The sequence below is a fragment of the Salmo salar genome, chromosome 16 (genome assembly GCF_965601325.2).
Source record: "Salmo salar chromosome 16, fSalSal1, whole genome shotgun sequence".
NCBI classification, from domain to species: Eukaryota; Metazoa; Chordata; class Actinopteri; order Salmoniformes; family Salmonidae; genus Salmo; species Salmo salar.
Genome location: NC_138306.1, coordinates 53,992,501 through 54,015,733, shown reverse-complemented (window position 1 = coordinate 54,015,733; position 23,233 = coordinate 53,992,501). Strand labels below are relative to the sequence as shown.

The window sequence follows — 23,233 nt, the reverse complement described above, 5'->3', positions numbered from 1 at the left end:
TTTAACTTGGTCTTTTGTTTAGACATGGAGCTAGCTAGCTAGCTAGATAAAGAATGAACCATAATCCCAATCCATAGAGTACTAGCAATACAAACCGATTGTCATAGCTTGCTAAAGCTAACCAAATAGGTTTAATGTTAGCTAGTTAGCTAGCTACCATTAAGCTATAACTAGCAATGCAAATGGATTTCTTAGATAATATTACTACACAGAAAATGGAAGAATGCTTCACGGCAGACTGCAACCCATTTCATTAAATAATTACGTCCTGTGTCGTTTCCATTTTGTTTGTACAGCTTGTTTGGCCCGTTGTGTCAAGGCACTGACTGTGTACAATGCAATAAGAATTATCAGATCTTTCTCCCTCTCTGTCACGGATGCCATGGTTGCCCTTAGTTTGAAGATGTAATCCGGAGAAAGGTGTTTTATACAACAGCCTTCTGTGTTCTCTTTTCGACTCCCTCTGCATTTGCAATCAAACGCCAGAATTGTATTAATCTCCTTATCATACTCTGCTTCCACCGGGCATTCCACTGATTTTAAAACTCTGTCAACTTCTTCCATGACCACAACACTGTTGATTGACGATTCTTCCCCATCACTGTAATCCGAAGACTCTACAATGTCTGGTTCAATGAAAATGATTTGACCGAAATCAGGGATTTTGTCATCATATGATTAATTTTCAGTCAGCATGACATGCTTGTACTCCAGAAAGTAGTCCATCACAACTTTTTTCCACTGACCTTTGTCGATAGCGCCTGATGTAATTGAGAGCAGTAGCAACACATTTGCAGTTCTCCATGGCTAATGTTATATCTTTAAAAAGAAAAAACATGTAGTAGAAAGGATTATCTATACATAATGAGCAGCTAATTTTAAAGACAGAAGATGCTACACGGCAGACCAATCCAAACTCATCTCTCGGCATGTCCAACCAATCATGGCTAGCGGGAAGGTTCCTGACTTTTTCGGTGGCTAAACCAACTAGGCTAAAAATTGAACAACTGTATTGGTATTTACAGATGTTATTAAGGCACATTAAAGTTCACATGTTCCAAAAGGTATTTCTGACAAAAAACACATTTATGATTAAAAAAAATAAAACGTACAAATGCCTTTCGTGTGAAGTAGTGACGTGCGACATACGCCTAGTTTCCGGGAAATGAGTCACATATAGCGTGGGCACCAACATAAAGGTAAAGAATGGGAAATTGTCCAGTCCATTATCTTTGGTGTTTTGTAAGAGTTGGAACTTGGAACGCAACGGCCCTATTCAAACAAAACTGTTATCTTGAAGTTTTGGGGCAAAGGAAAAACAAACACGTTTGAATTGGTATCAACTCTGTTTTTTAAAGGTTTCTAAAGGCTTCTACTGTTGTTGTATAGAACTACGTTGAGTTAGAAGTTTCTCTAAACCAGTTTAGAATTAGGGGGATGTAAAGGTCAGGATTAGGGGGATGGATAGGTTAGGATTAGGGGATGGACAGGTTATGATTAGGGGGATGTAAAGGTTAGGATTAGGGGGATGGATAGGTTAGGATTAGGGGGATGGACAGGTTAAGATTAGGGGAATGGACAGTTTAGGGTTAGGGGGATAGACAGGTTAGGGTTAAGGGGATGGACAGGTTAGCATTAGGGGGATGGACAGGTTAGGATTAGGGGGATGGACAAATGCTGTATCTGACCATGTGTCAGTGATCAGGGCCAAATCATACCTACTCTGTAGTCCTGCATGTAGACAGATGGGGCGAGAAGTGAAAAGCAACATTGTATTGTCTTACCACTGAAACACCTTTATTTTGCCTGGACCCTCAGTCTTGACCTCTTTCTCATTCAACCACCACCTTTACACAACCATCCCGTATCTACGTGTACTTTTAGTCGTTTTTAAAATAGCACTTCTTTTTTTTTGGACTCTTTTTTCTCTTAACCCGCAGGAGTGTGGTTTTAATTACTATTAATTGTGAATGGCCAGAGGGCAGAATCTCCTCGCCTGTCATTTTACAGCTTACTACGGCGTGATGTGTTTTCATATGCTAGCAGCTGGGCGGAGGGGCCCTGCAGCACTCTGTCTACTCCAGCCCAGGGGTAGAGCCAGGCAGGCAGGCAGGCAGACAGCCAGGGAGGCAGGGTGGAGTGTTGCCACAACCTGTAAAGATCACGGAGGTAGAATCCTGCTCTCCCAGACACAACTTTCCAGTAAAACACATACATATATTATAGATGTATTCACACCGATCTATTCAGTCCTTCATTTTGGGATTTAAAAAAGTGTTGAATTGCAGTTAAGTCCATTTTTAATTGTTAAATATTGACTCCCTTTGAAAACGACCTATATGGCATCGAAATGAGTCAGAAACTATTATTTTAGTGTCAGAATTGAGTGTAAATAGGATGATTTTGGTCATAAAGTCTCGTCTAAAAACGGAATTTGGAACATCTGTGCATCACAACGGGTAAATAAAAGTTGGGTTTTGATTTGACGATGTCCATTTGCCCATTAGCATGGGATGGAACAGCTCCAGTGATATCCCTCTATCCAATAGTATAGACAGTGAGACAGACCTGCCCAGCATCTCGGACTTTGTTTCTACAAGACAACATATCACACATTTTTTTTAACTTGAGAAATACAACACCAAACACCTTAGTTAGGTAGTTAAATTACACAACTGAAACATCCTCGGCAAATACGTCAAAATTAATTACAGATTTCGTGAGTTATCTTAAATTCATTCTGGGGATTTTGAGGAAGTGGAATAGGCTTCCTCAAAAGTCTACACCAAGTCGACATCCAGTACAGTGTTTGATAGCCAGTGATATCGGGGTGACATGGACAGTATCATGAGTTTGACATTCAGTCACACACACACACGCACGCACGCACGCACGCACGCACACACGCACACACACAGAGAGAGGTTGGGGCGGCAGGTAGCCTAGTGGTTAGAGCGTTGGGCCAATAACCAAAATATTGCTAGATTGAATTCCTGAGCTGACAAGGTAAACGTCTGTCTTTTTGCCCCTGAACAAGGCAGTTAACCCACTGTTCGTAGGCTGTCATTGTAAATAAGAATTTGTTCTTAACTGACTTGCCTAGTTAAATAAAGGAAAAATGTAAAATCTATCCTGGAGGAAAAGGGGTTCCAAATATTATGCCGCCCTAATATTTCCTTTTGTTGTGTATTGATGCCCTGACAGATGGTTTACCTTTGGCCTAATGCCCTGTCGTGTTTTTGGCATCATTAAAAGTGAAGATTGTTATTTTATCAAATCAATTTTCTGTAATTATTATTACGTGATTAAACTAATCATGTTAATCTAATTAACTAGGAAGTTGGGGGACCACGGAAAATCTTCAGATTACAAAGATATAATTTTCCGAATATACCTCTTCAGATATTTTAATATCTGATCAATTAGTCTTCTATTAATGAATTATTCTTTACCTCACATCAGTCTCATTCCAAACGTCGGAAATTGTTGGTTATCTGATCGAACCCAGCCTTTACTATGAATCATCCATACACCAATTGGCTTAATCATTTATTTACTAACTAACTAAATAATCACAGAAATGCATAAACAAACAACAGTAGATATTGGTTACTAACAAAGGACAGGGAAGACTCCCTAGTGGGCTAAGCCAATATGATGGCTTGGTGGACAAAGGGAAGTGGGTGTGGACTGAGAAAGAGCGGGAAAGACAAAAGGGATCGCTACACACAGTTGATGATTGTATTGATTGAAATGCTAATCCTTTGCACATGAACGCTCACTCATTCGGGAATAATTGCAATCAATATATATATATATATATACGCCCATGTGTCGTTGTGATCTTCTCTGTTGGAATCCCTGGTTTCCCTGAAGATCAAGTCTTCAGAGTACCATTCAGAAATGTTCTCATAGGATAGATATTTCGGCGCTTGTCGGTATTCTCGTCCCAGGTTTACATAATTTCTAGCTGCAGATTAGTAATTAGTATCTAAGGTTTGCTCTTCTTGTTTGCTCGGTGCAGCATGTAGCCTAGTGGTTAGAGTGTTGGACTAAAAACCAGAAGGTTGCAAGATCGAATCCCTGAGCTGACTAGGCAAAAATCTGTTTTTCTGCCCCTGAACAAGGCAGTTAACCCACTGTTCCTAGGCCGTCATTGAAAATAAGAATTTGTTCTTAACTGATTTGCCTGGTTAAATAAAGGTAAAAGTATAAATAATTCTGTTGGGATAGAAACTCTCAGAGTTTAACCGTTTCCAGCCGTGTAGCCAATGGTCCACGTGGTTTAGTTTTGTAGTTTTGTTACTCAAACCTGTGCCACCGGAAGCTTACACACAGGTATGCGTGGTCTAAAGTATTTGCCATCACAGCTCACGCTGTGGGTTTGCTCAGTCTGAAGAGGATTTTCTTAGGAGGGTTTTTTATTCGTAACAGTAGAAAAGGCAGTTCCATGACGCCAGATCATGTCTGTGCTCACGGGGGCACGTGGTTTAGTTTTGTAGTTTTGTTACTCAAACCTGTGCCACCGGAAGCTTACACACAGGTATGCGTGGTCTAAAGTATTTGCCATCACAGCTCACGCTGTGGGTTTGCTCAGTCTGAAGAGGATTTTCTTAGGAGGGTTTTTTATTCGTAACAGTAGAAAAGGCAGTTCCATGACACCAGATCATGTCTGTGCTCACGGGGGCGAGCCAGTGACTTAGTTAAACTTGAAAGGGAATACAATTAGGTGTGTAGGTGTCTGTGTGTAGGTGTCTGTGTGTAGGTGTCTGTGTGTCTGTGTGTAGGTGTCTGTGTGTCTTTGTGTCTGTGTGTCTGTGTGTAGGTGTCTGTGTGTCAGTGTGTCTGTATGTCTGTGTGTAGGTGTCTGTGTGTCTGTGTGTCAGTGTGTCTGTGTGTCTGTGTGTCAGTGTCTGTGTGTCAGTGTGTAGGTGTCTGTGTGTCAGTGTGTCAGTGTGTAGGTTTGTCTGTGTGTCTGTGTGTCAGTGTGTCTGTGTGTCTGTGTGTCTGTGTGACTGTGTGTAGGTGTGTAGGTGACTGTGTGTCTGTGGGTCAGTGTGTCAGTGTGTCTGTGTGACTGTGTGTAGGTGTGTAGGTGACTGTGTGTCTGTGGGTCAGTGTCTGTGTGTCAGTGTGTAGGTGTCTGTGTGTCAGTGTGTCAGTGTGTAGGTTTGTCTGTGTGTCTGTGTGTCTGTGTGTCTGTGTGTAGGTGTCTGTGTGTAGGTGTCTGTGTGTAGATGTCTGTGTGTCTGTGTGTCAGTGTGTCAGTGTGTCTGTGTGACTGTGTGTAGGTGTGTAGGTGACTGTGTGTCTGTGGGTCAGTGTGTCTGTGTGTAGGTGTCTGTGTGTCAGTGTGTCTGTGTGTTTCTGTGTCAGTGTGTCTGTGTGTAGGTGTCTGTGTGTCAGTGTGTCAGTGTGTAGGTGTCTGTGTGTCAGTGTGTAGGTGTCTGTGTGTCAGTGTGTCAGTGTGTCGGTTTGTCTGTGTGTCTGTGTGTCTGTGTGTCTGTGTGTCTGTGTGTAGGTGTCTGTGTGTAGGTGTCAGTGTGTCAGTGTGTCTGTGTCTGTGTGTCTGTGTCTGTGTGTCAGTGTGTCAGTGTGTCAGTGTGTCTGTGTGTCAGTGTGTCTGTGTGTCAGTGTGTCTGTGTGTCAGTGTGTCAGTGTGTCTGTGTGTCTGTGTGTCAGTGTGTAGGTGTCTGTGTGTCAGTGTGTAGGTGTCTGTGTGTCTGTGTGTAGGTTTGTCAGTGTGTCTGTGTGTAGGTGTCTGTGTGTCTGTGTGTCTGTGTGTCTGTGTGTAGGTGTCTGTGTGTCTGTGTGTCTGTGTGTAGGTGTCTGTGTGTCTGTGTGTAGGTGTCTGTGTGTAGGTGTCTGTGTATCTGTGAGTCTGTGTGTAGGTGTCTGTGTGTAGGTGTGTCTGTGTGTAGGTGTCTGTGTGTCTGTGTGTCAGTGTGTCTGTGTGTCAGTGTGTCTGTGTGTCTGTGTGTAGTTGTCTGTGTGTCAGTGTGTCTGTGTGTAGGTTTGTCTGTGTGTCTGTGTGTAGGTGTCTGTGTCAGTGTGTCTGTGTGTCACAGTGTAGGTGTCTGTGTGTAGGTGTCTGTGTGTCAGTGTGTAAGTGTGTCAGTGTGTCAGTGTGTCAGTGTGTAGGTGTCTGTGTGTCAGTGTGTCTGTGTGTCTGTGTGTAGGTGTCTGTTTGTCTGTGTGTGTCTGTGTGTGTGTGTGTCTGTGTGTCAGTGTGTCAGTGTGTCAGTGTGTAGGTGTCTGTGTGTCAGTGTGTCTGTGTGTCTGTGTGTAGGTGTCTGTGTGTCTGTGTGTCTGTGTGTAGGTGTCTGTGTGTCAGTGTGGCTGTGTGGCTGTGTGTCTGTGTGTCAGTGTGTAGGTGTCTGTGTGTCAGTGTGGCTGTGTGTCGGTGTGTCTGTGTGTCTGTGTGTCAGTGTGTCTGTGTGTCAGTGTGTCTGTGTGTCTGTGTGTAGGTGTCTGTGTGTAGGTGTCTGTGTGTCTGTGTGTCAGTGTGTCAGTGTGTCTGTGTGTCTGTGTGACTGTGTGTAGGTGTGTAGGTGACTGTGTGTCTGTGGGTCAGTGTGTCTGTGTGTAGGTGTCTGTGTGTCAGTGTGTCTGTGTGTTTGTGTGTCAGTGTGTCTGTGTGTATTTGTTTCAGTGTGTAGGTGTCTGTGTGTCAGTGTGTAGGTGTCTGTGTGTCAGTGTGTAGGTGTCTGTGTGTCAGTGTGTCTGTATGTCTGTGTGTCAGTGTGTCTGTGTGTCAGTGTGTCTGTGTGTCAGTGTGTCTGTGTGTCAGTGTGTCAGTGTGTCTGTGTGTCAGTGTGTCTGTGTGTAGGTGTGTAGGTGACTGTGTGTCTGTGTGTCAGTGTGTCAGTGTGTAGGTGTCTGTGTGTCAGTGTGTCTGTGTGTCTGTGTGTCTGTGTGTCAGTGTGTCTGTGTGTAGTTGTTTCAGTGTGTAGGTGTCTGTGTGTCAGTTTGTCAGTGTGTAAGTGTGTCAGTGTGTCAGTGTGTCAGTGTGTCTGTGTGTCAGTGTGTAGGTGTCTGTGTGTCAGTGTGTCAGTGTGTAGGTGTCTGTATGTCTGTGTGTCTGTGTGTCTGTGTGTTTGTGTGTCTGTGTGTCTGTGTGTCTGTGTGTGTGTGTTTGTGTGTGTGCCAACTTCTGTACTCCTCTACCTCTCTCTGATCAGTGCTGCTAGGTGTGTGTGCTCCTGTGCTCTCTCCTCTTAGCCCCTCCCTCATAAACCACCACTGTGACAGACCATTAAAGCTCCTCCCACTGCAGCTATTGGGCCAGCCCCCTCTTAATCACTTTATGTACTTCAATACCTCTCCATATAAGAGATATTAGATATTACAGGCCCCAGTGCTGTTACGGTGGCCACCTCCTGGAGGGATGGAACGGGGGGCCCTCTAGCCCAAGCCTGCTCCACCACAGAACGGGTAGAAGAGAGAAATAAGAGAGAGAGAGAGAGAGAGAGAGAGAGAATGGAATGACAGGGAGACAGAGAGAGAGAGAGAGAGAGAGAGAGAGAGAGAGAGAATGACAGGGAGACAGTCTCCCCCCATTGCATGCATAGTGCAGATCATACATGGTCCGTTGTGCACCATGGAGACAGTCTCCTTCACATGCGCCGCTGAAGCCATTTTCAGCATTAACACTTTCCAGTGTTTTGAATGAGTGCAAATCATTTTCAGCATTAACATTTTCCAGTGTTTTGAATGAGTGCAAATCATTTTCAGCATTAATACTTTCCAGTGTTTTGAATAAGGGGGTAAATAATTTTCAGTATTAACACTTTTTCAATGTTGATTTTGACCTCACTGCTCATTTTGACTAACAACATTCTTAGAGAAATGACTACTTTCCTTATTGTCTGCTACGTATTAGTATTACATAGGTTCATAAAAGTTACTCCTTTCAGATCAATGAGTAACTAGCGTTTTACGACCTGTCAAGTGACAAAACGTGCCATGCTTGTAAAAGCTACCATGCTATTACAAGGCTGTATTTCCCTGCTCTGAGGCATCCGAGTTCTCGGAGTGCAAAGGTCAACACAAAGTTGAATTGTCATTGATGTAATCTGTTTCTTCAGATGCGAGTTAAAAGGTGAACTTGGTTCTCTCTATGATTAATCAATGCAAATAGTTTGTTTTGGGTTCCGTGTCGAGAACACATAGGACCAGTGGTGGAAAAAATACCCAAATGTCATACTTGATTAAAAGTAAAGATATACCTTAATAGAAAATGACTTAAGTAAAAGTGAAAGTCACCCAGTAAAATACTACTTGAGTAAAAAACTAAAAGTATTTGGTTTGAAATATATTTATGTATCACAAGTAAATGTAATTGATAAAATATACATAAGTATCAAAAGTAAAATTATAAATAATTTCAAATTCCTTAGTGCATGAATTTGAACATTTTCCTGTCCTGCCGAGCATTCAAAATGTAACGAGTGCTTTTGGGTGTCGGGGAAAATGTATGGAGTAAAACGTACATCATTTCTTTGGGAATGTAGTTAAGTAAAAGCAAAAGTAGTTAAAAAATATAAATAGTAAAGTAAAGTAGAGATACCCCAAAAACAGCTTAAGTAGTACTTTAAAGTATTTTTACTTAATTACTTTACACCACTGCATGGGAGTCATGAATGAGGTAATAGGTCTCTAACTCCTGGCCTATTTGCACTCAGAGAACTCGGTTTGGAAACTACTGGCTTAACTAGAATGCCATGGCGTTTATGAAATGCTCATTTATTTTCCTCTCCTCCCCCCTGCAAATCATCCCCAGAGAATGTGTTCCTAGTAAGTTTACTAGACGATAATGTGTTCCTAGTCAGTTTACTAGACGATAATGTGTCCTAGTCAGTTTACTAGACGATAATGTGTTCCTAGTCAGTTTACTAGATGATAATGTGTTCCTAGTCAGTTTACTAGATGATAATGTGTTCCTAGTCAGTTTACTAGACGATAATGTGTCCTAGTCAATTTACTAGACGATAATGTGTTCCTAGTCAGTTTACTAGGCGATAATGTGTTCCTAGTCAGTTTACTAGACGATAATGTGTCCTAGTCAATTTACTAGACGATAATGTGTCCTAGTCAGTTTACTAGACGATAATGTGTCCTAGTCAATTTACTAGACGATAATGTGTTCCTAGTCAATTTACTAGACGATAATGTGTTCCTAGTCAGTTTACTAGATGATAATGTGTTCCTAGTCAGTTTACTAGGCGATAATGTGTTCCTAGTCAGTTTACTAGGCGATAATGTGTTCCTAGTCAGTTTACTAGACGATAATGTGTTCCTAGTCAGTTTACTAGACGATAATGTGTCCTAGTCAATTTACTAGACGATAATGTGTCCTAGTCAGTTTACTAGACGATAATGTGTCCTAGTCAGTTTACTAGACGATAATGTGTTCCTAGTCAGTTTACTAGACGATAATGTGTCCTAGTCAGTTTACTAGACGATAATGTGTTCCTAGTCAGTTTACTAGACGATAATGTGGTCTTACTCAGCTTACTATAGATGTGATGATGTCACTAACATTCTCCGGTCTTTCCTCTCCTGTCTGTCTGTCTGTCTGTCTGTCTGTCTGTCTGTCTGTCTGTCTGTCTGTCTGTCTGTCTGTCTGTCTGTCTGTCTGTCTGTCTGTCTGTCTGTCTGTCTGTCTGTCTGTCTGTCTGTCTGTCTGTCTGTCTCACCGTCAGCTGTGAGGGCGGACCGCATGCGTGGTGGCCGCAACAAGTTTGGCCCCATGTACAAGCGCGACCGGGCCCTCAAGCAGCAGAAGAAAGCGCTGATCCGCGCTAACGGCCTGAAGATCGAGTCCATGACCCAGGTGATGCCCACCGACCTCACCGTCTCCTCGGCCATCCAGAACATCCACCAGGCCGCCTCCAAGGGCCTGCCGCTCAGCCACCACGGCCACCCGCACCACGCCGCCCTGCCCCACACAGACTACGATCGCAGCCCCTTCGTCACGTCTCCCATCAGCATGGCCATGCCCCCCCACACTGGTTCCCTCCAGGGCTACCAGGCGGCCTACGGCCACTTCCAGAGCACCCGCACCATCAAGTCAGAGTACCCGGACCCGTACACCAGCTCGCCCGAGTCCATCATGGGTTACAACCCGTACATGGATGTGTACCAGACGGGCTCGCCGCCCAGCTTCCCACACCTCATCGTGGAGCTGCTGAAGTGCGAACCTGATGAGCCTCAGGTGCAGACCAAGATCCTGGCCTACCTGCAGCAGGAGCAGGCCAGCCGGGGGAAACACGACAAACTCAACACGTTCGGCCTTATGTGCAAGATGGCCGACCAGACGCTGTTCTCGATCGTGGAGTGGGCCCGGAGCAGCATCTTCTTCCGCGAGCTCAAGGTACGTGAGGCACAGAACACAGACGCCATGTTGGATTTGGCACACACACTGTATAAGTATTTATAGTTTTTTTCACATACAGGAATATCATTCAGAGGCCTTAAGTTACATAGTACACATACAAAAACACTAGTCAAACACATTTAGGTTAATTTGATTCAATCAGATCCACTTTAGCTGATGTTTTGACGGTGTCGTTAGAGCTGTTAAATCCACAAGCGGCTCCCGACATTATACCTAAAGCTGCACAGAGTCACATTAAGAGAAATCCCATACAGCCTTGTTTACAAGTTTGAACACTCGATTAGGCTAACAGAAATCCTCAATATTTTATTTAATGATTTTCAATTTGAGCGTCATCATTTCAACATAGCCTATACTTTTTCTCGCTCTGAACTTCTAACACGAGTGGGACGGGTGTGGCTTCACGACAATGATCACAAGAGCAGCTGCTCACCGATTTGACAGCTCCAACTAGAGGATCTGCCTGTACCTGAATACCCGAGACCCGATCCGGGACCCGAGTGGGTCCGGATCCAAAATTCAAAATAATGTCACGGGTATGGGTAGGACCTGATATGATAGTCACGGGTATGTGTAATTTTAACTGACTTGTCCGGAAGGACCCGTACAGATCCGGAGACCACAGCAGTAGAGAGAAAGAGAGAGACAAAGAGAGAGAGATTTATACTGCTGCTCTTTGCTTTTCAACAAGTGACACGTGTAGCTTGCTGTTATTGTTGGCCAATTATAAGTCATCAAAGAGGCACTAGGCTACAGTCATAGAGCCTCCATGTGGGGCAAAAGTTAGGAGATATCTAATCAATGGAAGATGGAATTAAAATTATGGAACTAAAAGTTAAAGAAGAAGGATAGGCTACAACGACCAAGTCTGCTACTTTATATTCTGAATGGAGTTGTTGTTGTGTGTAACTGTAGGAAAGAGAAAGTGCATGCTGCCTCAATTAGCCTAGCTAGCTAATTTAAATAGCTTCTCCTGGGTTTCATGCAGTCAAGACAGGTACTATGCAATCATGTTAGATGATAAATAACCTAGCTATGGCAGCTATTAGTCTATTATAGCAGGAGTCTACTTCGTTGGTTGCGGTCTCTTGTCTCTCCCTCTCTCCTCCATGTTCCTGTGTCACTCGCTCACACTCGGAGTAGCCTACACACACAGCACGGCCCCTTCTAGAACGTCACCTCTCTCTACCTCCTCTCACAGTAGCCTACACACACAGCACGGCCCCTGCTAGAGGGTCCCCTCTCTCTACCTCCTCTCACAGTAACCTACACACACATCACGGCCCCTGTTAGAACGTCACCTCTCCCTACCTCTCACAGTAGCCTACACACAGCATGGCCCCTACTAGAGGGTCCCCTCTCTCTACCTCCTCTCACAGTAGCCTACACACACAGCACGGCCCCTGCTAGAGGGTCCCCTCTCTCTACCTCCTCTCACAGTAGCCTACACACACAGCACGGCCCCTGCTAGAGAGTCCCCTCTCTCTCTCTACCTCCTCTCACAGTAGCCTACACACAGCACGGCCCCTGCTAGAGGGTCCCCTCTCTCTACCTCCTCTCACAGTAGCCTACACACAGCACGGCCCCTGCTAGAGGGTCCCCTCTCTCTACCTCCTCTCACAGTAGCCTACACACAGCACGGCCCCTGCTAGAGCGTCACCTCTCTCTACCTCCTCTCACAGTAGCCTACACACACAGCACGGCCCCTGCTAGAGGGTCCCCTCTCTCTACCTCCTCTCACAGTAGCCTACACACACAGCACGGCCCCTGCTAGAGCGTCACCTCTCTCTACCTCCTCTCACAGTAGCCTACACACACAGCACGGCCCCTGCTAGAGGGTCCCCTCTCTCTACCTCCTCTCACAGTAGCCTACACACATCTAGCTTCAACACCGCCAAAATATCAGCAATGGGGTGTCTGCTTTCGCCGGTTACCGCTTGATCTGATTGGGATCTAGGACTTACAGTACATCTCTATTCTATATACAGTTTCCTTTGTTTTCACAAAATTTCACATAAATCCGTTTTTAGTTTATGAAGTTGCTAAACTACTGATGTGAATGAAAATAGATATGTTGGTTAGCCAATATACAAATGTCATGCAGATTACACATGTCAAACGTACGTTTACATTTGAGTCATTTAGCAGACTCTCTTATCCAGAGCCACTACAGTAGTGAGTCATTTAGCAGACTCTCTGATCCAGAGCCACTACAGTAGTGAGTCATTTAGCAGACTCTCTGATCCAGAGACACTATAGTAGTGAGTCATTTAGCAGACTCTCTGATCCAGAGCCACTACAGTAGTGAGTCATTTAGCAGACTCTCTGATCCAGAGACACTAGAGTAGTGAGTCATTTAGCAGACTCTCTTATCCAGAGACACTAGAGTAGTGAGTCATTTAGCAGACTCTCTGATCCAGAGACACTAGAGTAGTGAGTAATTTAGCAGACTCTCTTATCCAGAGCCACTACAGTAGTGAGTCATTTAGCAGACTCTCTGATCCAGAGACACTAGAGTAGTGAGTCATTTAGCAGACTCTCTTATCCAGAGCCACTACAGTAGTGAGTCATTTAGCAGACTCTCTTATCCAGAGCCACTACAGTAGTGAGTCATTTAGCAGACTCTCTGATCCAGAGCCATTACAGTAGTGAGTCATACTGGTCCCCCGTGGGGAACCGAACCCACAACCCTAGCGTTGCAAGCGCCATGCTCTCCCACCTGAGCCGGTCGGTGTAACTATCTGCCCTATTTGTGTGGCCTAGCATAATTCATTCTTCGTTTTGTTGAAACGTTTAATGTTTGTTATCCCTAATAGACAGTTTACCACACACATATACAGTTGAAGTCGGAAGTTTACATACACTTAGGTTGGAGTCATTAAAACTCGTTTTTCAACCACTCCACACATTTCTTGTTAACAAACTATAGTTTTGGCAAGTCGGTTAGGACATCTACTTTGTGCATGACACAAGTTATTTTACCAACAATTGTTTACAGACAGATTATGTCACTTATAATTCACTGTATCACAATTCCAGTGGGTCAGAAGTTTACATACACTAAGTTGACTGTGCCTTTAAACAGCTTGAAAAATTCCAGAAAATGATGTCATGGCTTTAGAAGCTTCTGATAGGCTAATTGACATAATTTGAGTCAATTGGAGGTGTACCTGTGGATGTATTTCAAGGCCTAGCTTCAAACTCAGTGCCTCTTTGCTTGACATCATGGGAAGTCTGGTTCATCCTTGGGAGCAATTCCCAAACACCTGAAGGTACCACGTTCATCTGTACAAACAATAGTACGCAAGTATAAACACCATGGGACCACGCAGCCGTCATACAGCTCAGGAAGGAGATGCGTTCTGTCTCCTAGAGATGAACGTACTTTGGTGCGAAAAGTGGAAATCAATCCCAGAGCAACAGCAAAGGACCTTGTGAAGATGCTGGAGGAAACAGGTACAAAAGTATCTATATCCACAGTAAAACGAGTGTAACGGTCTGGGCGTAGTGGGTGCGGAGTCAGGTGCAGGAGACAGAACGTACAGGTAGGCGCTTTATTACGCACAGTGAACAAGCGTGCCGCGCACAAAATACAATGCCCAAAACAACAGGAGAATCCCACACAGAAACACAATGGGAAAATAAGTTAAGCCCGCACAAAGAGCAGGCGGGCCTACCGGCTTAAATAGCTCAACTAACACACTAAACAAGAAGCAGGTGATACTGATTAGACAAAACAAACGGAAAAGGAAAAAGGGATCGGTGGCAGCTAGTAGGCCGGTGACAACGACCGCCGAGCGCCACCCGGACAGGGAGAGGAGCCACCTTTGGTAGGAGTCGTGACAACGATTCCTATATCGACATAACCTGAAAGGCCGCTCAGCAAGGAAGAAGCCATCGCTCCAAAACCGCCATAAAAAAACTGACTACGGTTTGCAATTGAACATGGGGACAAATATCGTACTGTTTGGAGAAGTGTCCTCTGGTCTGATTAAACAAAAATAGAGCTGTTTGGCCATAATGACCATCGTTATGTTTGGAGGAAAAAGGGGGAGGCTTGCAAGCCGAAGAACACCAACCGTGAAGTACGGGGGTGGCAGCATCATGTTGTGGTGTGGGGGGGGGGGGGGGGGGGGGTGCTTCACAAAATAGATGGCATCATGAGGTAGGAAAATGATGTGGATATATTGAAGCAACATCTCAAGACATCAGTCAGGAAGTTAAAGCTTGGTTGCAAATGGGTCTTCCAAATGGACAATGACCCCAAGCATACTTCCAAAGTTGTGGCAGCATGGCTTAAGGACAACAAAGTCAAAGTATTGGAGTGGCCATCACAAAGTCCTGACCTCAATCCAACAGAAAATTTGTGGGCAGAACTGAAAAAGCGTGTGCGAGCAAGGAGGCCTACAAACCTGACTCAGTTACACCAGCTCTGTCAGGAGGAATGGGCCAAAATTCACCCAACTTATTGTGGGAAGCTTGGGGAAAGCTACCGAAAACGTTTGACCCAAGTTAAGCAATTTAAAGGCAATGCTACCAAATACTAATTGAGTGTATGTAAACTTCTAACCCACTGGGAATGTGATGAAAGAAATAAAAGCTAAAATAAATCATTCTCTCTACCATTATTCTGACATTTCACATTCTTAAAATAAAGTGGTGATCCTAACTGACCTAAAACAGGGAATTTTTACTAGGATTAAATGTCAGAAATTGTGAAAAACTGAGTTTAAATGTATTTGGCTAAGGTGTATGTAAACTTCCGACTTCAACTGTATACACACACACACACACACACACACACACACACACACACACACACACACCACCACACACACACACCACACCACACACACACACCACACACACACACACACACACACCCCCCCCCCCGTGAACTCACTCCTCGTCAAACCCACCCAAATCTTTTATCTTCACCCGCCTTTAATCTTTCCCTTTTATGTGTCTGCTCGACACTAATGCCATGTGTACAGAGATGAGAGGGAGGGCTGCGGTGTAGAGCCGTCTAGCTCTCGTCCTGATCAAAATTCAGTAGCCAGCCCTATTTACGCGCTGTGACACACTCCGGGTATAGGTTAGGAAAACTTTGACCTTCTGCCTTCTGGCTCTTTTCATTCAAAGCAGCGGGGTCCTTTATCATCTTTGAAATTTTGAAAATATATAATATAATATAGAAATATTATCATAGAGCCACAATGCATCCATCAGAGTAGCACGGGTCAATGGAAGCATTGAATTGAGACAGAGAGAGAGAGAGAGTGAATTGAGAGAGGGAGACAGAAAGAGAGAGAGACCGAAAGAGCGAGAGAGGGGAGGGAGAAAGAGACAGAGAGAGAGAGAGAAAGAGAGCGAGAGAGAGAGAGGAGGGAGAGAGAGAGAGAGAGAGAACTAAATAACCCAGGTGATCCACATTTGTATGTTGCTCTCCATATATTAACCTTCTCTACTGAACAAATAAACCTTGGAGCGAAAAAAAACCACGCTGCACACATTCTTTGTTCCTCTCAGGGACAAACAAATGAGGAATACTCATTGACGTTTTATCACGGTCTGTTCTGAAAGCTCTGTTTTCAGTAAGGATGCTGCAGCAGACGGTTTTCCTGGCCCGTTTGGAGCCAGAGTAAAGTTTGGTTGACATCACACACTACTTTGTAGTGTTTCTTCAACCAAACACTAAAAGTTGCCTACCAAAAATGGCTCTAACCCAGCAATGAGTCTTTTTGTAAAAACCTGATTATTCCTAAAAAAAAAAATAGTCCTTGAGAGGAACAGAGAATGTTTGCAGCGTGGATTTGTTCACTCCAAGGTTTATTTGTTCAGTAGAGAAGGTTAATATATGGAGAGCAACATAAAAATGTGGATCACCTGGGTTATTTAGTTCTCTCTCTCTCTCTCTCTCTCTCTCTCTCTCTCTCTCTCTCCCTCCTCTCCTCTCTCTCCCTCCCCTCTCTCTCACTCTCTTGCTGTCTCTCTCTCTGTCTCCTTCTCCCTCCCTCCCCTCTCTCTCTCTCGCTCTTTCTGTCTCTCTCTCTTTCTGTCTCTCTCTCTTTCTGTCTCTCGCTCTCAATTCAATTCACTCTCTCTCTCTGTCTCAATTCAATTCACTCTCTCTCTCTCTGTCTCTCTCAATTCAAGTCACTCTCTCTCCCTCTCCCTTCTCTCTCTCTCCCTCTCCCTCTCTTTCTCTCTATCTCTCTCTCTTTCTCTTTCTGGCTCTCTCAATTTACTCTCTCTCCCTCTCCCTCTCCCCTCTCTCTTTCTCTCTCTCTCTCTCTCTTTTTGGCTCTCTCAATTCAATTCAATTCACTCTCTCTCTCTCTCTCTCTCTCTCTCTCTCTCTCTCTCTCTCTCTCTCTCTCTCTCTCTCTCTCTCTCTTTCTGGCTCTCTCAATTCAATTATCTCTCTCTCTCTCTTTCTCTCTCCCTCCCTCTCTTTCTCTCTCTCCCTCTATCTTTCTGCCTCAATTCAATTCACTCTCTCGCTCTCTCTCTCTATCTTTCTGCCTCTCTCAATTCAATTCACTCTCTCTCTCTCTCTCTCTCTCTCTCTCTCTATCTTTCTGCCTCTCTCAATTCAATTCATTCTCTCTCTCTCTCTCTATCTACCTATCTTTCTGCCTCTCTCAATTCAATTCACTCTCTCTCTCTCTATCTATCTTTCTGTCTCTCTCAATTCAATTAATCTCTCTCTCTCTCTCTCTCTCTCTCTCTCTCTCTATCTTTCTGCCTCTCTCAATTCAATTCACTCTCTCTCTCGCTCTCTCTCTCTCTCTCTCTCTATCTTTCTGCCTCTCAATTCAATTCATTCTCTCTCTCTCTCTCTCTCTCTCTCTCTCTCTCTCTCTCTCTCTCTCTCTCTCAGTATTTTGCTTTATTGGCATGACGTAACAATCAAAGTTGTCAACAGGACAACAGTAACAACAATAACCAAGGGTCTGTCAGACACTGTCCCTCATCTTATGGCAGGCAGCAATGTAGTGCGCTGCCAACCCACAGCTCTCTGCGTCCTCCCCCAACAGGATGGGTAGCCTATTCTCAACAGCGAGGTCTTTGAAACCTTGAATAAGGGTTTCAAATTTGGGGAAATGACACTCTCTAATTGTTTAATATTTTTGACATTTTGTCAGGAAATGCAGCTCTGTCTCAGGTTCTGCTGTTGTGCAGTGGTTGCACAGCCTTTCCTCTACAGGGAGCCAGGTTTTCCTGTGTCTACCCTTCTCAATGGAAAGGCTGTGCTCACTGAGCCTGTACTTTGTCAAGGTTTTTCTAAGGTTTTGATCAGTAACCATGGTCAAGTAGTTAGCCACGGTGTACTGTCGATTTAGGGCCAGATAGCACTGCATTTTGTTTTGTGCTCGTGTTTCCCAATAAGCAATGTAGTTTTGTTTTGACTGTGTTGTAATTTGTTTTATTCTGATTGATTGGATGTTCTGGTCCTGAGGCTTCAGTGTGTTAGTAGAACAGGTTTGTGAACTCAGCCCCAGGACCAGCTGGATGAGGGTCCTGAGGCTTCAGTGTGTTAGTAGAACAGGTTTGTGAACTCAGCCCCAGGACCAGCTGGATGAGGGGACTCTTTTCTTTGCTCAGCTCTTGGCATTGCAGGGCTTGGTAATGATATGAGAGGGCGTCACTGTATTTGATATGTTTTTTTATTCTTAGTGGATATTGGCCTAATTCTGCCCTGCATGCATTGTTTGTTGTTTTCCTCTGGACATGTAGAATAATCCTACAGAACTCTGCATGCAGGGTTTCAATGGGGTGTTTGCCCAATTTGGGGAAATCTTGTTTTGCAAGTGGACCCCTCACCTCGCTGCCATAAAGTGCAATTGGTTCAATGACGCATTCAATTAGTGTTAGCCAAATGTTAATAGGTATTTCAAGTTGAATTCATTTTTTAATGGCGTAGAATGCCCTGCGTGCTTTCTCTATCAGTTCATTCACTGCCTCATTAAGTTGTCCAGTTGAGCTTATTTTAATCCTAAGTAATTGTAGTGTGTGAAGTATATATTTTTGTACCAATTGAGAACTTTGGTCTAATTCCCTGAGATCTAGATCTTTTGGGGTTTACTGCCAGGGCCCAGGTCTGGCAGTACAGCTCTAGCAAGTCCAGGCTCTGCTGTAGGCCATGTGCTGTGGGTGACAGCAGGCATAGGTCATCTGCGAAGAGTGGTCATTTAACCTCTGAATTGTGGAGACTGAGGATTCTTTTAGAATAGTGGCCAATTCGTTGATGTAAATATTGAAGAATGCAGGGCTCAGATTGCAACCATGGCGAAGGCCCCGCCCCTGGTTAAAGAATTCTGTTCTTTTCTTGCCAATTTTAATGCTGCACATATTGCCAGTATACATTGATTTAATTATGTTATATGTTTTACCCCCTACACTACTTTCAATAACTTTGTAGAACAGTCCTGTATGCCAAATAGAATCAAATGCTTTTTGGAAGTCGATAAAGCAAGCGTATATTTTGGTATTATATTGGTAAACATGTTTATCTATCAGGGTGTGTAGGGTGTAAATATGATCAGTTGTGCGATGTTTTGGTATAAATCCAATTTGGCTTTTACTCAAGACATTGTGCTTATTAAGGAAGTTTAGAACTCTTACATTTATAATACTACAGAAAACCTTCCCCAGGTTACTGTTCACACAAATGCCTCTGTAATTGTTAGGGTCATATTTGTCTCCGTTCTTAAAGATTGGGGTTATGAGTCCTTGATTCCATATGTCAGGGAAATAACCTACACTCAGGATCAAATTAAACAGTTTTAATATAGCCAATTGAAATTTTGCACTAGTCAGTTTGAGCATCTCATTTAGGATGCCATCAGGTCCGCATGCTTTTTTAAATTTGAGAGCCTGAAGTTTCTTATAGAGTTCCTGGTCAGTAATTGGGGAGTCCAATAGATTGTGATTGTCCTTTATAACTTTTTGTAACCCATTCAATTTCTCATTAATTTGGCGTTGTTCTGCGTTTGAGTCAATTTGAACGGTGTTGTAGAGTATTTTAAAATGGGTTGTCTAAATGTCACCATTTTGTATCGCTAATTCCTCTTATTTATTTATTTATTTATTTATTTTCCAATTTGGCAGAAGTTTATGGACTCCTCAATTAGTGTCAGCTGCTTGCTGTTGTACTGTGCTTTTTTTCTTTTTCATTTTTTTAAATTTTTGGTTCTGAGTGTACGTTTATAGAGTTTTAAAGTCTCACGGTAATGAAGGCGAAATTCACCATTATTTGGGTCTCTGTGCTTTTGGTTGGATAGTGTTCTAAGTTTTTTCCTTATAAATTTACAATCTGCATCAAACCAGTTTCATCTGTGATCTTTTTTGTTGTGTTTTTTTTGTCAATTTCAGTTGTGCTTTTGCTGTTTGCCTGAACATATAGTTGATGTTTTGTACTGCTAGATTGATGCCTTCTTTACTGTGAGTGAATGTGGTATCCAGAAAGTTATCTAAGAGTGTTTGGATATTTTGGTTCCAGGTTGCTTTCTGGTATTCTTCTGTGCTGTTTTGTGCCCATCTGTATGAATTTCTGATGTTGTACAGCTTACTGGGCTGTGAATGTTTGGTTGTTTCCATGTCTGTTCTTTTGAAGAACAACGTAATTTGGCTGTGATCAGACAGAGGTGTTAGTGGCTTGACAGTGAATGAGCTGAGAGGGAAGGGGTCAATGTCTGTAATCATATAGTCTACAGTGCTGTGGCCAAGAGGTGAGCAATAGGTGAATCTCTCCAAAGAGTCCCCTCGTAACCTACCATTGACAAAGTACAGACCCAGACTTCAACAGAGCTGCAACAGACCCATTCCGTTTTTGTTGATGTTGTTGTCACTGTTGTTTCTATGCGGGAGATGAAGACAGTTAGAAACAGGCCTGTAATAAAGCTGTCCCCTCGTGTGCTCGTTAGATCAGGTAGTGTTCCTGTGCGTGTATTTGTGTCCCCACAGATGAGCACACTCGCACTACTTTGCTTTAGCTGTGTTTCTGTGATGGCACGATGACCTCTCTGTAGCCTGTGGGACAGTGAGTGACAACGTCAGCCTTACACCATGTCTCCTGCAGAATGATGACCTCGATATCTTTAAGATGTGTGTTGAACTCCAGTGCTAAACTCTTCAGTCTAAAGGTTGATGAGTTTAGACCCTGAATGTTCCACATGCTAACTGATAGTGATTTCATTTTGCCAAAAAGTTAAGAATTGCACAGTCAGAAATACAGTAACTACTAACTAATAAGTTGTTAAGAGGGAGATAAATAGGATAACAGCTAACATTTTTTCTGTTTTATATATATATATATATATATATATATATTCCTGTTCATTGAACAAGTAAACTTTTAGTACAATAGGTGTGTCTCTCTCCCTCTCTTTCTCTCTTTCTCTCTTTGTCTGTCTGTCTGTCTGTCTGTCTGTCTGTCTGTCTGTCTGTCTGTCTGTCTGTCTGTCTGTCTGTCTGTCTGTCTGTCTGTCTGTCTGTCTGTCTGTCTGTCTGTCTGTCTGTCTGTCTCTCTCTCTCTCTGTCTCTCTCTCTGTCTCTCTCTCTGTCTCTCTCTCTGTCTCTCTCTGTCTCTCTCTCTGTCTCTCTCTCTGTCTCTCTCTCTCTTTCTGTCTCTCAATTCAATTCAATTTGATTCACTCTCTCTCTTTGTCTCTCTTTGTCTCTCTCTATCCCTCCCTCTCTCTCTCTGTTGCGGTCCTCTGAATTTTAAAGGAGGGACAAATAAATGTAATATTCAACACAATCCAATTATAGACATGGGGCAATAGCTCTGGAAAACACATGTTGACATTTATCACACGGCCAAGCGCTATTGAAATGTTCTATATCTGAATTAGCATCAAATTAAAAACCATTAGTACAGTACTTCACTGAGTGTATGTAATGGAGAGTCGGGTGTGGTTGTTGAATCTACTGAATGATCATTGTGCAGTGAGTGGAGCATACCTCTCCAAACTCTCCATTCAGATTTAATTTCCTATATCCACTTGATGATGTCGCCTCTCAGTTCGCTTCAGAATAAAATATAATTATGTCCGAGCTAATGATGGTCTGTATTACTCCTGAGCTTAATTGGAACAGAGTCTAGAGAATGGTAGAGGACAACCCGTGTTAAAGTGAGGGGCTGATTCCTGTACCCCATAATCCTCTATCTGACACCCCTTCTGGAGTGGCACAGGACCACACGGTAACAGGCGGGGACAGAAGGGGGATAATTCACTGATTGGCTGAATTGACTGAATAATCAGGGGTGACACACGACCTCATCTCTCCTCTCTAGCGCCTCTAAAGGGCAGACTAAATCAGCTATGTGCTAGCAGACAGCACTGACAGCTTTCTCTAGACCCCTGCCTCCTTTTCTTTCTAATTAGTACATACTTGTTACAGCTTTTGTTGAGCAGAAACCTTAGCGTTGGTGCTGGAGAAATGCATTGTTGTAAAGTCCTGAACTGTTTTCCACGAGCAGTGGCTAAGCTACGGCAGGTTCCGAGACAGTAGACAGGAAGGCTTTGTGGGATGTTTTTCAACACACTGAAACACACATGCTGTTGTAGAACGATCACGTTTACATTTAGTAGTTCAGGATGTGTTTTCATGGTTTATCTTTATTTACAGTGGGGTTTTCAGACAACATTTCAGGTTATTTCACTCAATCTGTGAACATCTTGGCCATGTACTGTTATAATCCACCCGGCACAGCCAGAAGAGGACTGGCCACTCCTCATAGCCTGGTTCCTGTCTAGGTTTCTTCCTAGGTTTTGGCCTTTCTAGGGAGTTTTTCCTAGCCACCGTGCTTCTACACCTGCATTGCTTGCTGTTTGGGGTTTTAGGCTGGGTTTCTGTACAGCACTTTGAGATATACATTTGATTTGATTATCATTGTCAAAATCTGAAATGTGTGTGTGAGTGTGTGTGAGTGTGAGTGTGAGTGTGAGTGTGAGTGTGTGTGAGTGTGAGTGTGAGTGTGAGTGTGAGTGTGAGTGTGAGTGTGTGTGTGTGTGTGTGTGTGTGTGTGTGTGTGTGTGTGTGTGTGTGTGTGTGTGTGTGTGTGTCTGTGTGTGCTTTACAGCACATCTCAGTGAGACATTCAAATATTACAGACCTCTGTAAATCGCTACAGCTAATATATTAATAATGAGTGGGTGGTAAAGAGCGGGTGGTAAAGAGCGGGTGGTACACACAGGAAATACAGATGGAATAAAAGCTGGTGTGTGACCCCCGGCTCTGAGGACACTATAAATACCTCTTCATCTACAGGCCCTCTATAATTATCTTGGTAAGAACAACAGAATGTCTCTGATATTAATGGAGCAGAGTGGTGAGATGTGTCTGTTAATAATGGAGCCGAGTGGTGAGATGTGTCTGTTAATAATGGAGCTGAGTGGTGAGATGTGTCTGTTAATGGAGCTGAGTGGTGAGATGTGTCTGTTAATGGAGCTGAGTGGTGAGATGTGTCTGTTAATAATGGAGCCGAGTGGTGAGATGTGTCTGTTAATGGAGCTGAGTGGTGAGATGTGTCTGTTAATGGAGCTGAGTGGTGAGATGTGTCTGTTAATGGAGCTGAGTGGTGAGATGTGTCTGTTAATAATGGAGCTGAGTGGTGAGATGTGTCTGCCAAAAGTGTTCAAAGATTTAGTTTCCATAAGTTGGACCGGGTTCCAGGAGTCATAAATATTTAGCCATTAGAGATCACTAAGGAAAGGAGCCCCTTTGTGTTGCTCTGCACCTGAGCGGCCGGAGAAGAAAGACACTTGGCTCAATTCTCACGCCTTTGGATTAGATCTTTAACTGTACTTCTATGAATCTTTTTTT

General features: G+C 43.6%; 1 protein-coding gene across 3 annotated transcripts in view; it reads left to right on the top strand.

Annotated features, from left to right (window-relative positions):
- The window catches only part of LOC106574163 (nuclear receptor subfamily 5 group A member 2), a 118,403-nt gene that overhangs the window by 16,254 nt on the left and 78,916 nt on the right, over nucleotides 1-23,233 (top strand). For all 3 annotated transcript variants that reach the window (XM_045697409.2, XM_014149826.3, XM_045697408.2), the window contains one exon: nucleotides 9,705-10,375. In XM_045697409.2, coding sequence (XP_045553365.1) covers nucleotides 9,705-10,375 — 671 coding nt within the window. The remainder of the gene's footprint in view (nucleotides 1-9,704; nucleotides 10,376-23,233) is intronic.